Source organism: Thamnophis sirtalis, unplaced genomic scaffold, assembly GCF_051295495.1.
Source record: "Thamnophis sirtalis isolate CommonGarterSnake01/CBP01778 unplaced genomic scaffold, rThaSir2_p1.2 scaffold_2, whole genome shotgun sequence".
Taxonomy (NCBI): Eukaryota; Metazoa; Chordata; class Lepidosauria; order Squamata; family Natricidae; genus Thamnophis; species Thamnophis sirtalis.
In genome coordinates, this window is record NW_028261382.1 from 154,249,740 (window position 1) to 154,261,900 (window position 12,161).

Here is a 12,161-nt window from a genome sequence, read left to right on the forward strand (position 1 = left end):
AGCGCGCGTGTGCACGCGCGCGGTGCACACATGCGTACTAGCGTCTGTGCGATGCTCCAGCTGCTCCTGGAGGATCGCGCAGGCGCTGTATGCGTCCTGCGCATGCGTGGAAGCGCAGAACTCGTCAAAACCGGGTAAGGAGTGTGGGCACGCGTGGGCCCTTCGCCGTTCCCGGAAGTTACTTACTTCCGTGTTCGCTGACCAACCGGTTTTCAGGGACCGCTGCGAACCGGTTGAAACCCACCCCTGCCCTCTTCCTGTACCTTGCCACCCGGAATAATCAGTCTGACAGGACCCACAGCATCCTCTGACAGCTATCACCTATCATAATGTGTGTGTGTGTGTGTGTTTAAAGTTTTATATATGGGAATAGTAATTTTGAATGTTTAGCTTCATACCTAAGATAGTAATTGAGGTGTTTGTTTTTTTTAGTAAAGAAAGTAAATAAATTTGGATATTTACAGAAATAAAAAATGGATTTATCTTCTTGATTCTGTAGTAATAGCTTTCATTTTCATTAAGGCAGTCAAAATATACAGACATTTTGTACTTTTGAGTCAGTCTTGACTCCTGGCGATTACAATGACAAATCCATGCAGTTTTCTTGGCAACATTTTTTGAAAATGGTTTGCCATTGCTTTCTTCTTGGGATTGAAATAGAGTAATGGCCTAAAATCATCTAATTGTCCTTATGCCTAAAATAGGACTAAAATTCTAGTTTCTAGTTCAATCTATCAAACTGGCTCTATTAATAAACATGCTGGAAAACTATTTCTAAAATGATGTTTCCTCTTTTTAGTAGGCTATTCATCAATTGTTGATGAATTTTTCTTTTTTAAGAAACTGCTTTTTTCACCTTTCTGAAACTGCTTTCTTGACAAAAATTTCAGTAAATACAATGAATAATAACGGAAATGAATTGGTATTCAAATTATATGTAACACTTTTAAATGTTGCCTTGATTTTTATTTCTATTTAATACCTACTTTTTTCATGCAAGTAACAAGCATTTTGAAGAAGGCATGACACATCTTGGTTTAGAAGTATTTTGCAGATGTTATCTTCTCGTATTTTCTTTAATAACTCATTTTGGAATTCTTTGGTGTCAGGCATCCCAAATACTAACCAGTCTAACCCAACTTAGCTTCCAGTACTGACAAAATGAAACAAGTGCTACCATCTGTTGAGACTGCCAAATGATAGATGACATATAATATTACAGTAATTTATATTATTAATAATTCCAGAGAGATATTTGACCTGCATTATAAGTAAGAGTTTGACTTTGTTGTGTCTATATGAATATTGCATTATATTCATAATGTACCTAAGCAGAGTGGAGCAGATTGTCTGTCCCTATTTTGAAAAACAAACATCTGACATGGGATATCTGAACATGCTTGATAAACTATGAGGCGTTGAGTCCTTGGTGCTCTCTAGGCTTATTTGTTTGCATTCATTCCATTATTAGTGTGTGTGAATATGGGGTTTGTTCCTTGTCTAGATACAGTAGCTTGCCCTGACCGTTGTTTCCTTGATAGTCTCTTCACTGGGGTATTATTTTCTGCTTGATTACACTACCATACATCAAAAACTTAGAAACAACCAACTGACTATTACAACCACATGGCATCACCATAGCACAGTAATTAACCACAGACCTCCAAAACCTCTTAAATAAACTAAAAGACCAGTAGCGGCGGCCCAAGGAAAAAAAAACAGGAGTCATTTGCAACATAGAGTGTAAGGGCTGCAATAACTATGTAGGACAGCCAGGCAAAAGATTAGCAGAGCACATCCATAACATGACTAGTATTCAGTGGAGTGGGAGTGGGAGTTCCCCTCGCACATATGTGCTAGTCGTTCCCAACTCTAGTGGACGGTGCACATCTCCTTTTCAAAACCGAAGAGCCAGCACTGTCTGAAGACATCTCCATGGTCATGTGGCCAGCATGACTAAATGCCAAAGACACACAGAACACTGTTACTTTCCCACCAAAGTGGTTCCTATTTTTCTATTTGCATTTTTAATGTGCTTTTGAACTGCTAGGTTGGCAGAAATTGGGACAAGTTAATGGGAGCTCACTCTGTTACGTGGCACTAGGGATTCGAACCGCCGAACTTCCAACCTTTCTGATTAACAAGCTAAGAGTCTTAGCCACTGAGCTACATCCCTACTAGTATTCAGTAGACATGATAAAAACTCCTTAATTTCACAACACATGGGTAGACTCAACCATAGTTTCAACTGGGAAGCTATGAGCAGCCTCACATTTGCTCACACTGATGTTTCCTAGTTGGGTAATGAAATGTCTGCAAGTAAACAGCCAAGCATAGAGAGCTCCAAGGAGTTCAAATGTGAGTTACATATATTCTGTTCTATTGGAAATTATGAAATTTCTTATAGTTTTTTTAAAAAATGATAAAATTTGGTTTTTCACTTAATCTATAACTTGTTTCTGCTGGAATAAATACTTATTTTGTGGAAAGGAATCTAAAAGTTTATATTTGAATAACCTAATGTAAAAAAAATCTCAATTTTTATATTATACATTATTGATTTTTTCTTCATTTAAAAGTGTGCAACATTTATATTATAACTATCAATTTCTGGAACTTTATTGCAAGGTAATTTTTTTTACTAACATTTAACTAGCAATTACTTAACTAAATTTTGTAGAGTGCATGTGTGTGCATGTGCGCCCTAATTTGATGTCCTCATATACCCATGATGTGTTGAAATCCAACATAACAGGGTAGAAAAAGTTGTTTTACAGAGCTATGGCCAGAATATGTTTGTCTTTTCCCTTTTATCTACATATTTGTTGCTTTTATTGGCAGGAAGACAGTGCTGATTTGAAGTGCCAGCTTCAGTTTGCCAAAGAGGAAGCAGTACTGATGCGTAAGAAGATGGCCAAGCTAAGCAGAGAGAAAGATGAATGGGAACAAGAGCTTCAAAAGTACAAATCCATCTATGGGGATGTGGAAAGTCCTCTCCCCATTGGAGAGGCTGGAGGACCACCGAGCACAAGAGAGGCTGAACTGAAGCTTCGTTTAAAATTAGTGGAAGAAGAAGCTAACATATTGGGCAGAAAGTTAGTAGAACTAGAGGTGGAAAACAGAGGAATTAAGGCTGAGATGGAGGATATGAGATGCCAGTATGAAAGAGTATGTCTTAACCAGGAACGTGTTTCAAGCATTCCTACCTCACCTTATGGTGACCCTGTGGAATCAGCTGCAGAGTTGCGTCATCATTTGCAATTTGTAGAGGAAGAAGCAGAACTTCTTAGGAGATCAATCTCTGAAATTGAAGATCACAATAAGCAGCTAACGAATGAATTAAATAAATTCAAGTTTGACCCTGGACAAGAATCTGGTTGGTTTGATGAAAATGCATCCAAATGCAGTGGATCCTTACAAGAAGAACTGAAGTCAGCCCGGATGCAAATCAATGAACTGAGTGGAAAAGTGATGAAACTCCAATATGAAAATCGTGTACTGTTATCTAATGTGCAGCGCTATGATCTTGCCTCTCACCTAGGTTTGCGAACATGCAGCCCCAGGGATAGTGATGCTGAGAGTGAGACAGGAAAGAAAGAGTATGACAGTGAAGAAAGTCATCTACCTCAACCAAGGAGAGAAGGACCTATTGGAGGTGAAAGTGATTCTGAAGATGTATATGAAAAGACATCAGGTTTTGGGAGTGGGAAACACTCAGAAGTTAGTTACTTGTGTTCCATTGATTTATCAAGGGCCAAAGAGAACTCAGAATCACTGATCGGTATCAAATATGAGGCTGAAAGGCTTGAAAGAGCTATGGAACGCCTTGTCATTGATACAGACAATTTAATATATGAAACAAAAGTCCAAATAAATAGCAGTACTTCCTCTCAGCAAATTTTAAAAAAAAGTGAGGGGAAAAAGGGGAACAACAACGAACCAGAACTTTTAAGCACTATTAATTCAAGGATGAAACATTTTCAGAAAGAACTGCAAACCTTCTTGGAGAAGGTTGATAACATTGGGGCTGGCTTCAAAGAACAACTGGAAGATCTTTCCCCTCTTCCACACCTTACAGAATCCTCTAGTTTCCTTTCCACAATGACATCCATCTCTCGAGATTCACCCATTGGAAATCAAGGAAAGGAATTAGTTATAGATTTCCAGGTAGGTGGATTCCATACTTCTTTTACGTTTTGTTAGTCTTTCTTGCTGCATTCTGGTGCTAATTTTACCATGTTTGTTTGTTATGATTTTGAAATTAATTTATAAAATATTTGTAAATCCTTTTTTTAACTCTTTGCTATTTTCATACAGAAGCTTTTTCCTCATGACAAAAAAGGCTAATAGAAACAGCATCTGATTTTTTTGTTGTTTATTATATTGGATGCTGTATTTTATTAGTTACTGTTAACTAATTTAACAAAACACATAAGCACATACTTTCTCTTACACTGTTAATATGAAATGTATTTCAAAAGGTCTTACCAAAATAAAAATCCAGAATGAAAAATACTTTAAAAGCCCGCTTTTAGTTCTTTTACATAAGTAAGGGGCGAATAAAAAGGCCCTGTAGCCAACAAAAGACTGCCTTTCATAATGCATTTCCCCGGATTCATACTCTCACAGCTGCCATACTGAATAGAGATTTTTCTGCACAGCACAGATAAGGTTGGAAGAGCCTTGTATCCCCATATACTCCATAACTTATACGCTTGCTGTTGGTTTGACTCATGCATCCCCATTGCATGCGCCTCATAACCAGTATTTGCATTCTTTCCCCTCTCTCTTTTTTGCTTTTCAGATGTTTCAGCCCATTATTTTGCTCATCCTTATTTTAGTTCTGTTCTCGTCACTTGCTTATGACACTGCATTTAAGTTGATTTTTCTGTTCACGCTTTTTTTTGTCTTGTAGTTTTTTCAATTGCCTACCTTATCCATTTTTGTTTGTTTTTTTTAATCTCCCCTGTCCTGGTTTTTTTTTTATGTTACAATCCCCACCCATGCACCTAACAGTCCAAACAAAAGGATCAGATGGAATGGCAGCGCAGCCCAGACCATGGAGATGAGAAAGAGATTCATCAACAACAAGGCACAACAGAACCACATGGCAGAACTGATGGAGACCTTAAATTCTACAGGCCAGAAAACAAGAATTGTTTCAGTCTAGAGGTTAGCACAGCTGAATAAAAATTCATTGAAAGAGAACAGTAATTGTTTGTCATAGAAGCCCAGGCAAAATAGAGGGAATAATTCCTTTGAGCCCTATAATTTGTATTTAACTCCACCTAATATTTTAATGAAATGGTAATCTGACCATTTTTAGCATTTTTCTCAGGATAGCCAATACAGATAGCCTTCGTTTAGCAACTGATTCATTTAGCAATCATTTGCACTATAATGGTTATGGGAACAAAACTGTATTCTTGTATTTATGATTTTCTGTGGGCAGGAGGTTCTACAACAAGGGGGCAGCGGCAGAGAAGGTTCTCTTCCTAGACACTGCTAGTTGAAACTTTTGACTGATGGGGTCCGCAGGCTACCTTCCTTGCTTAATTGAGTGAGATGAGATGTGCTGATGAGATGGGGAGAAGCCAATTTCATAGATAACTTGTCCTTAGGCCATGTAGGTGATGACTAACACTTTACATTGAACCTTGAACCTTGAAGCAAACTAGTACCCAGTGCAGTTCGTGGAACAAGGCTGTTATATATGTCCTTCTTCAGGCACCCAGTATGGCTCTTAAAATTGCTCTCTGCACCAGCTAAAGCTTCCAGTTACTTTTCAGGGGTAGGTCCATGTAGATCATGTTGCAGTAGTCCAATCGGAAGATGACCAAGAGATAAGTGACCAAGCATAAAGCCTCCCTGCCTAGAAAGGGCATCATTGGGGAAATTCCCTCCTGGCCATGGCTGCCACCTGCTCATTGAGCAGGAGCCATGAGTACAAGAGGACTCCCAAGTTACACACCTGGTCTGTCTGGAATAGTGCAACCGTGTCCAAGACCAAAGATGAAAAACTCCTGGTTACAGAGAAGCTCACCCATAACCATCTTACTATGGTTCAGCTGAAATCTGTTGTTCCCCATCCCCACTGTCTCCAAGATGGATGTCCACTGCAACACCCACTTCATCCAGAACCGAGATATACTGTATGGCTGGGCATCATCAATGTATTGGTGATACCTCATCCCATGTACATGGATGAACTCACCCAGCAGTTTCATGTAGATGCTATACAAGTGCTATACTGTTTCAGAGTTTAAATAGGCATTAAAGTCTAACCCATCTGAATCTAAATTGAGAAAAAAGCAATTGTATGTTCATCTCTTCTATTTTTTTTAAGATCAGAACATAGCCTTCAAAACATAGAGCTCCAGATCACTTTGAAGGCACTAGACTGTTAGATTTTATTTTAGTCATATTGCTATATTGAGAATTGCCATAAGAATGAGAAGAAAATTCTTACTTGAATGTCTGATTGATAATGTGGCCTAGAACTAGCCATTTTTGAACATTTAGCTGTGGATGATTGCAAATGTTCATTGTGGAATAGCACTTAATTTATTTTGTCAATTGTACAGCCCTATAATCTGGATTGAAGTGGTTCTATATCTTTACATCAAAAGCCAGCAATAAATAACCATAAATGATTGACTGAAAAGCAATGATTTCATTAATTTAGGTCTTTCCTAATGTAAATTTTGAATACTCCGATCATTTTTATGGTGAATTAATGTACACTTAATTTCTTAAATTCTGAAGCAACATTTTAAATAAAAAGTCTATCTGAAGGAAGACAAATTTGTGAATTCAATATTTGATTTGCTGGCCATTAAGTATATTATAAATTGACTTTTTAGATTGAAAACGGGTAGATTAAAGCAGGGGTGAAATTCAGCAAGTTCTGACAGGTTCTGGAGAACTGGTAGTAGAAATTTGGAGTAGTTCGGAGAACCGGCAAATACCACCTCTGGCTGGCCCCAGAGTGGGGTGGAAATGGAGAATTTGCAATATCCTTCCTCCAGGAGTGCGGAGGGAATGGGGATTTTGTAGTATCCTTCCCCTGGGGGGGGGGAGGGAATGGAGATTTTGCAGTATTCTTCCCCTGCCACGCCCACCAAGCCATGCCTATAGAACTGGTAGTAAAAAAATTGAATTTCACCACTGAATTTCACCACAGGGAGCAAAACATGTAGCATTCTGATTTGCAAGCCCTAGGATTGATGGATTGATTGAATTGTGATTTAGTTATGCTGAAAAATAATGAAAAAGATATATCTTCAAGACAAAAAGAAACTTGATATTAGCAGAAATATACTTTAGTTGTATGTTAATAAATTAAATAGCCATGTTGTTTAAAACCATGATCTCTTAAAAATTTTCTAAGATCCAAGATTACCAACTTGATGCTAGATTCCCTCTTTATGGAGGAAAAATATGTGAACTGTCTCAAAAGCAGAGACTTTATATGTTTTCAAAAAAGTAACCAATTTATTGAAAATACTTGCTGAAATGCAGGAAAAAAATACTGACCTGTTATGGTGGAGTGGCATCAATAGCTTTATTGATTCTGATAGTAATGCAGATGGGAGTGGGAGTTCCATGTCAGGTGACCCTTGCTGATGGGGGGAATGAGTGGTGTAACATTAACAGTAATCCTCCACAATAAGGAAAAGGACAGGTAAGGCTCATAGATCTAAGGGAAGATAATGCTACTAAAAGAAGGAATTCCAAAATCAAACCAGTGGCAAATGATTTCTGCATAGTTCCAAGCCAAATGTATGGACATGGCTGGAACATTGAGACAAGTTTATATGATAGGTGAAGAGATTCCAAGTAGAAAGACATTCATTTTCAAAATAGAACTGGAAACAATAATGTAGTCAGATCAAACCTACAAAGAAATCTAGTCAGTTAATGAAAGAGGATTTTCTCATTTTACAAGGAGAGATGTAATTGAAATACATGGAATGTGAGAAGAATGAACAAAGAAAAACAACTTTTTTGAAATGAAAATATTTTTGAAATAAATGAATAGGGTTTCTTCAACTCAGTTAATATAATATGTATCACGGCATGAAGCCAGCCAAAAGAATGTTAATGATAGTTCAGAAGGATTGCAAGTATGTGTTTAGTTATAACTCAAAAGGTGTCATCTAACATTAATTTTGTACAAAAATGTACACTTCTTAAGGGGGCAATGGTAAAAAACACTAAAAAAATACTAAGTGCAAAATTGAGAAGGGCTAAATGCAATATTTGGAAAAAGCATACTAATATAACTTGGTGACTGGAATGTAAACATTGGAGAAATTGAAAAATCTGAAATTACAGAAGAACTGGATTAAGTAAAATGTAATAATGAAGAAGGTTAACAGAGTTTTGCAAAGTTAATTCTTTATTTATTGAGAGAATCAGCTTCAAGCCACACATATATATAATTTACACATAGGCATTATGGGATTTACAACATTAAAATAACATTTAATACATAATAGGAAAGAGAACATAGAGAATTACAATCAGTGAACCATAGCAGTCTGAAATACAAATTATAAAACAGAAAATATACAGATGCCATGTAGAAAAGAAACTAAGGAGCTATAGAAGAATAAGAGACATCATAAAAACTAAATGAAAAAAGTATTCTCAAAATACCAAAGAAAAGATTCAGCTGTTTTTCAAAACAATTTATTTTATAAGAGCCAAAGTAAGACCTAAAATTATGCATGGCAATTGAATATATCTACATCACATCAAGCAAAAAGCAAATAAAGAAATAAAGACTTTCAACAAGCAGAAGAGATTAAAGAAAAAAAATAAGATTAGAGTACAGTATTCATGGGAAAAATCAAAAGACAGATCTAGTAGTCATGGAAGAAATCTAATAGAAGTAAATGAAATTAAAGTAAGATGGAAAGGCTATACTGAAGCTCTTTACAAATTGGGTTATGGAATCATAGAACAATTTGTACAGACACAATGTGTGAATGAATCTTCTTTCCTACAAAATGAGATATGACAGGCACTGGACCAGCTGTCAAATAAGAAAGCACTACGATCAGATGAGATGCCCATTGAACTATTTAAGGCTGCAAGAGAACAAGCAATTAAAGAGACTAAGTTCTCACACTGTCAGAAGCAAATAGCCTTAAACGATATGAGTTAATGTAGAAAGTGCAGATTGGAATATTTGGATTCATTTAAAAACAATAATCAGATATAGACATCTTTGCCAATTCTGTTTGCAATACACACAGAAGCCTGGAACTCCTAATATGCTTTCCAATTTTTCTAAAGCACCTATTGGTTTTTCAGACTCTGATGTAGTGGGAACCAAGTTGGACAATAGGAAAATAATGCCAATCACCAGCTCAGTGAGATATTGGCTCTTCCTCCAGGACAAAAAACATAAATTTAAGAAATAAAATTAACTATTTTCAGGTACTTACTTCAGTAAGTACTTTGGTTCTAGGAGTTGTACAGATGAGACTGAAACCAAAATAAACTTTAAAACCAAAGTTTCAGAAATGATAACTTTCTGTAAGTGCTTCTGCACACTTCAAAAAATTACATGTAGGTCTGCATAGATAACTATGGTTACCAATAATCTAGCTGTCCATACCATAGCTAAAGCAGATCCTTATGTGGATTTTAAATCTACATTCAATCAAGTAATGCATCACCAGATTCATCAACAGAAAAAATTTTTGCAGGTTTTTCATTAATTATGAACATAGCATGTCTTCCGGGAAGCCAGTTTTTCCCATTCCCCGAGCCTCTGCGTGGGCCCTGCACTTACCTCACATCCAAAACAGGCCGCATGGAGAATCCTGGAAGGGACGTGGTGGGGTGTCAGGGCTGGGGCGTGGTGGGTGGGGCCAGCCAGGGGTGGGATTTGGAGGTTCTCCAAACCAGTCATAACGTTGGCTATGGATTCTCCCGAACCCGTAGCAGCCCACCCCTGTTTATAAGAACTGTTAACCTGCTTATCAGCTCAGGGACTGCCATGTTTTACCTGTACAGAATGTATCGATACAGGAGCTTCAGACTCAGCTAGAACAAGAGGTGAAACTTCGACAAGAAGAGCAAGAAACCTTTTCAGAAAGGATAATTCAGGTAAATACATTAAATAGTTACTGGAAAACTTCATCTGGTTTGCTTACTATTAGAAGCACCATATATTTGTGAAAAATATTCAGATATTATATATATGTGGTTGTGGATAATTAAGAATTGCTGAAACAGTTTTAAGGGCCAATTGATTCTTTTTAATCTATATAATTTTCATGTATAAATAGAAATCAAATTCTGACTGCCAGTCATATTATTTGGAAAATGGATTACATGATTACAGGAACATTATTGGTTACATGAATATAATATGGTATAAAGTTTTGTCATTCTCACTTTGATATTTTTTGTGCATCCAGTTCCATATATTGTAAGCTGCTATTATAAAACTAATATAATTGGAATATACGGAAAAAAATTAGAATGTGAAAATTGTTTTTCAAATACTTTTTATAAAAGAATCTTGCATAGAGAATCTAGAAATTGCTTTTTAAAAATTATTTTAATAATATGATTTATTATAGATGAAGCAGATATGAAATTATGGATGATTGCATAATGTTTGGTTTTTTAGATATAGATAGATGAATCATCAGTTGATTGATGGATTACAGAACAGTAAACCTTTAGTAGTGATAATTAATTAATTAATTATCATTGTCAATTAGTTGACAATGTGTTTATGTATACATATCTATGTATAGTATGTTTCTTTGTTTAAAAACTCAACATTGAACTCTTAAAGGAGGTAAAAAAACAAAATCTTTTGCTGGATATTCGAACATATGAATCGAGAGAGATTCTTTATTATTCTATGCCTGGATGGTTCATAATCATAGACATATTCTTTGGATAGTTTGTTCTATCCAAAGGATGATTCATTACTACAGCCCTTTCAACAACTGGCTTGGAAAATAAGAATCTCTCTTTCTTAACATATAAAAATAGCACTCAACTCCTTAAAAAAATTCCTCATCCACAGGGAACATACATAATTTAGAATCATACCCTATTGGTTTTTCTAATTATTAATTGAAAATGAAGTTAGGAATTGTAGTCCCTCATATAACAATATCAAGTCCAGGATCATGTAAGCAATACATTGAAAGAATCCAGTGAAGAGACAGTGTTTATACCCAGAGAATTCAAATGCTTACACTATAGAAATCTAATCCAGCTTGTTACAATAAATGAGGTGTGTAATTTTTTCCCCAGAAGGCTATTGTAGTTAATTAAATTAAGTCTTCAACTTGAGATCTTTGGGTTTCTTGAAAGATGGATCCCTTGATAAAATCAGGTGATAATAATTAGAATTGGGAATCTTGGGGTTGTTTTTGTTTCGTTTTGCTCAAATGGATGTGTGGGGCAGATTCCAGTAACAAGCTGCTTAAGGACAATATTCTGTTCATGTTATGCATACTTGTTCTATTTAAAGTTGGAAGAAGAACATCTGCAAAACTTGCAAAGAAAAGATTTGGAGGTACAAAGCTTGACTTTACAGAACAAACTAGAAGAGAAAACGTGGAGTCAGGAGAAAATTCTGATGGATCAAGAACTCAGACATTTCAAGCAGAACATTTTTATCCTATATGTGAAATTGAAATGGCTGCTAAAACATTGGCGGCATGGCAGGCAAATAGAGAAGCAAGAAGAAGACATACTTGAGGTAACTGTCCCATACTATTTAATGGAGTAAAGCTAGAAATGTGATGATAATCGTTTTATTATAGGCAAAAGATATTTTAAGAAATAACATTACTTCAAGTTCAGATGCCAAAACTACCTTCATTGTGGCATTGTAATTTCTTGTCACAATGTTTTTAAGCAAAAAAGATATCAAACTGGTACTTGAAACTAATTAGGCTTATCAAAGAGAAAAGGTAGCAATAGATATTCATTTGTGCAGATATCCCAGGTTATCTGTTACCTTTAAATTTTAAAGGTGCCATAAGACTGTGGGATAAAACAATACATTTACAAACCCAACATTTTTCTGCCTCTCCTGCAGTTTAAGATATCTTTCTTCAGAATAACCAAATGATACTTTACATTAGAATTTAAAAATATTGTGTGTGGAAATAGAA

At 36.0% G+C, this 12,161-nt stretch overlaps 1 protein-coding gene across 6 annotated transcripts in view; it reads left to right on the forward strand.

Moving 5' to 3' along the window:
• Nucleotides 1-12,161, forward strand: part of MTCL1 (microtubule crosslinking factor 1) — a 103,770-nt gene that overhangs the window by 55,901 nt on the left and 35,708 nt on the right. For 5 of the 6 annotated variants that reach the window (XM_087707275.1, XM_087707276.1, XM_087707277.1 and 2 more), the window contains 4 exons: nucleotides 2,842-4,167; nucleotides 5,017-5,172; nucleotides 10,030-10,122; nucleotides 11,513-11,743. In XM_087707275.1, coding sequence (XP_087563401.1) covers nucleotides 2,842-4,167; nucleotides 5,017-5,172; nucleotides 10,030-10,122; nucleotides 11,513-11,743 — 1,806 coding nt within the window. The remainder of the gene's footprint in view (nucleotides 1-2,841; nucleotides 4,168-5,016; nucleotides 5,173-10,029; nucleotides 10,123-11,512; nucleotides 11,744-12,161) is intronic. The other variant, XM_087707279.1, reaches the window with a different exon arrangement.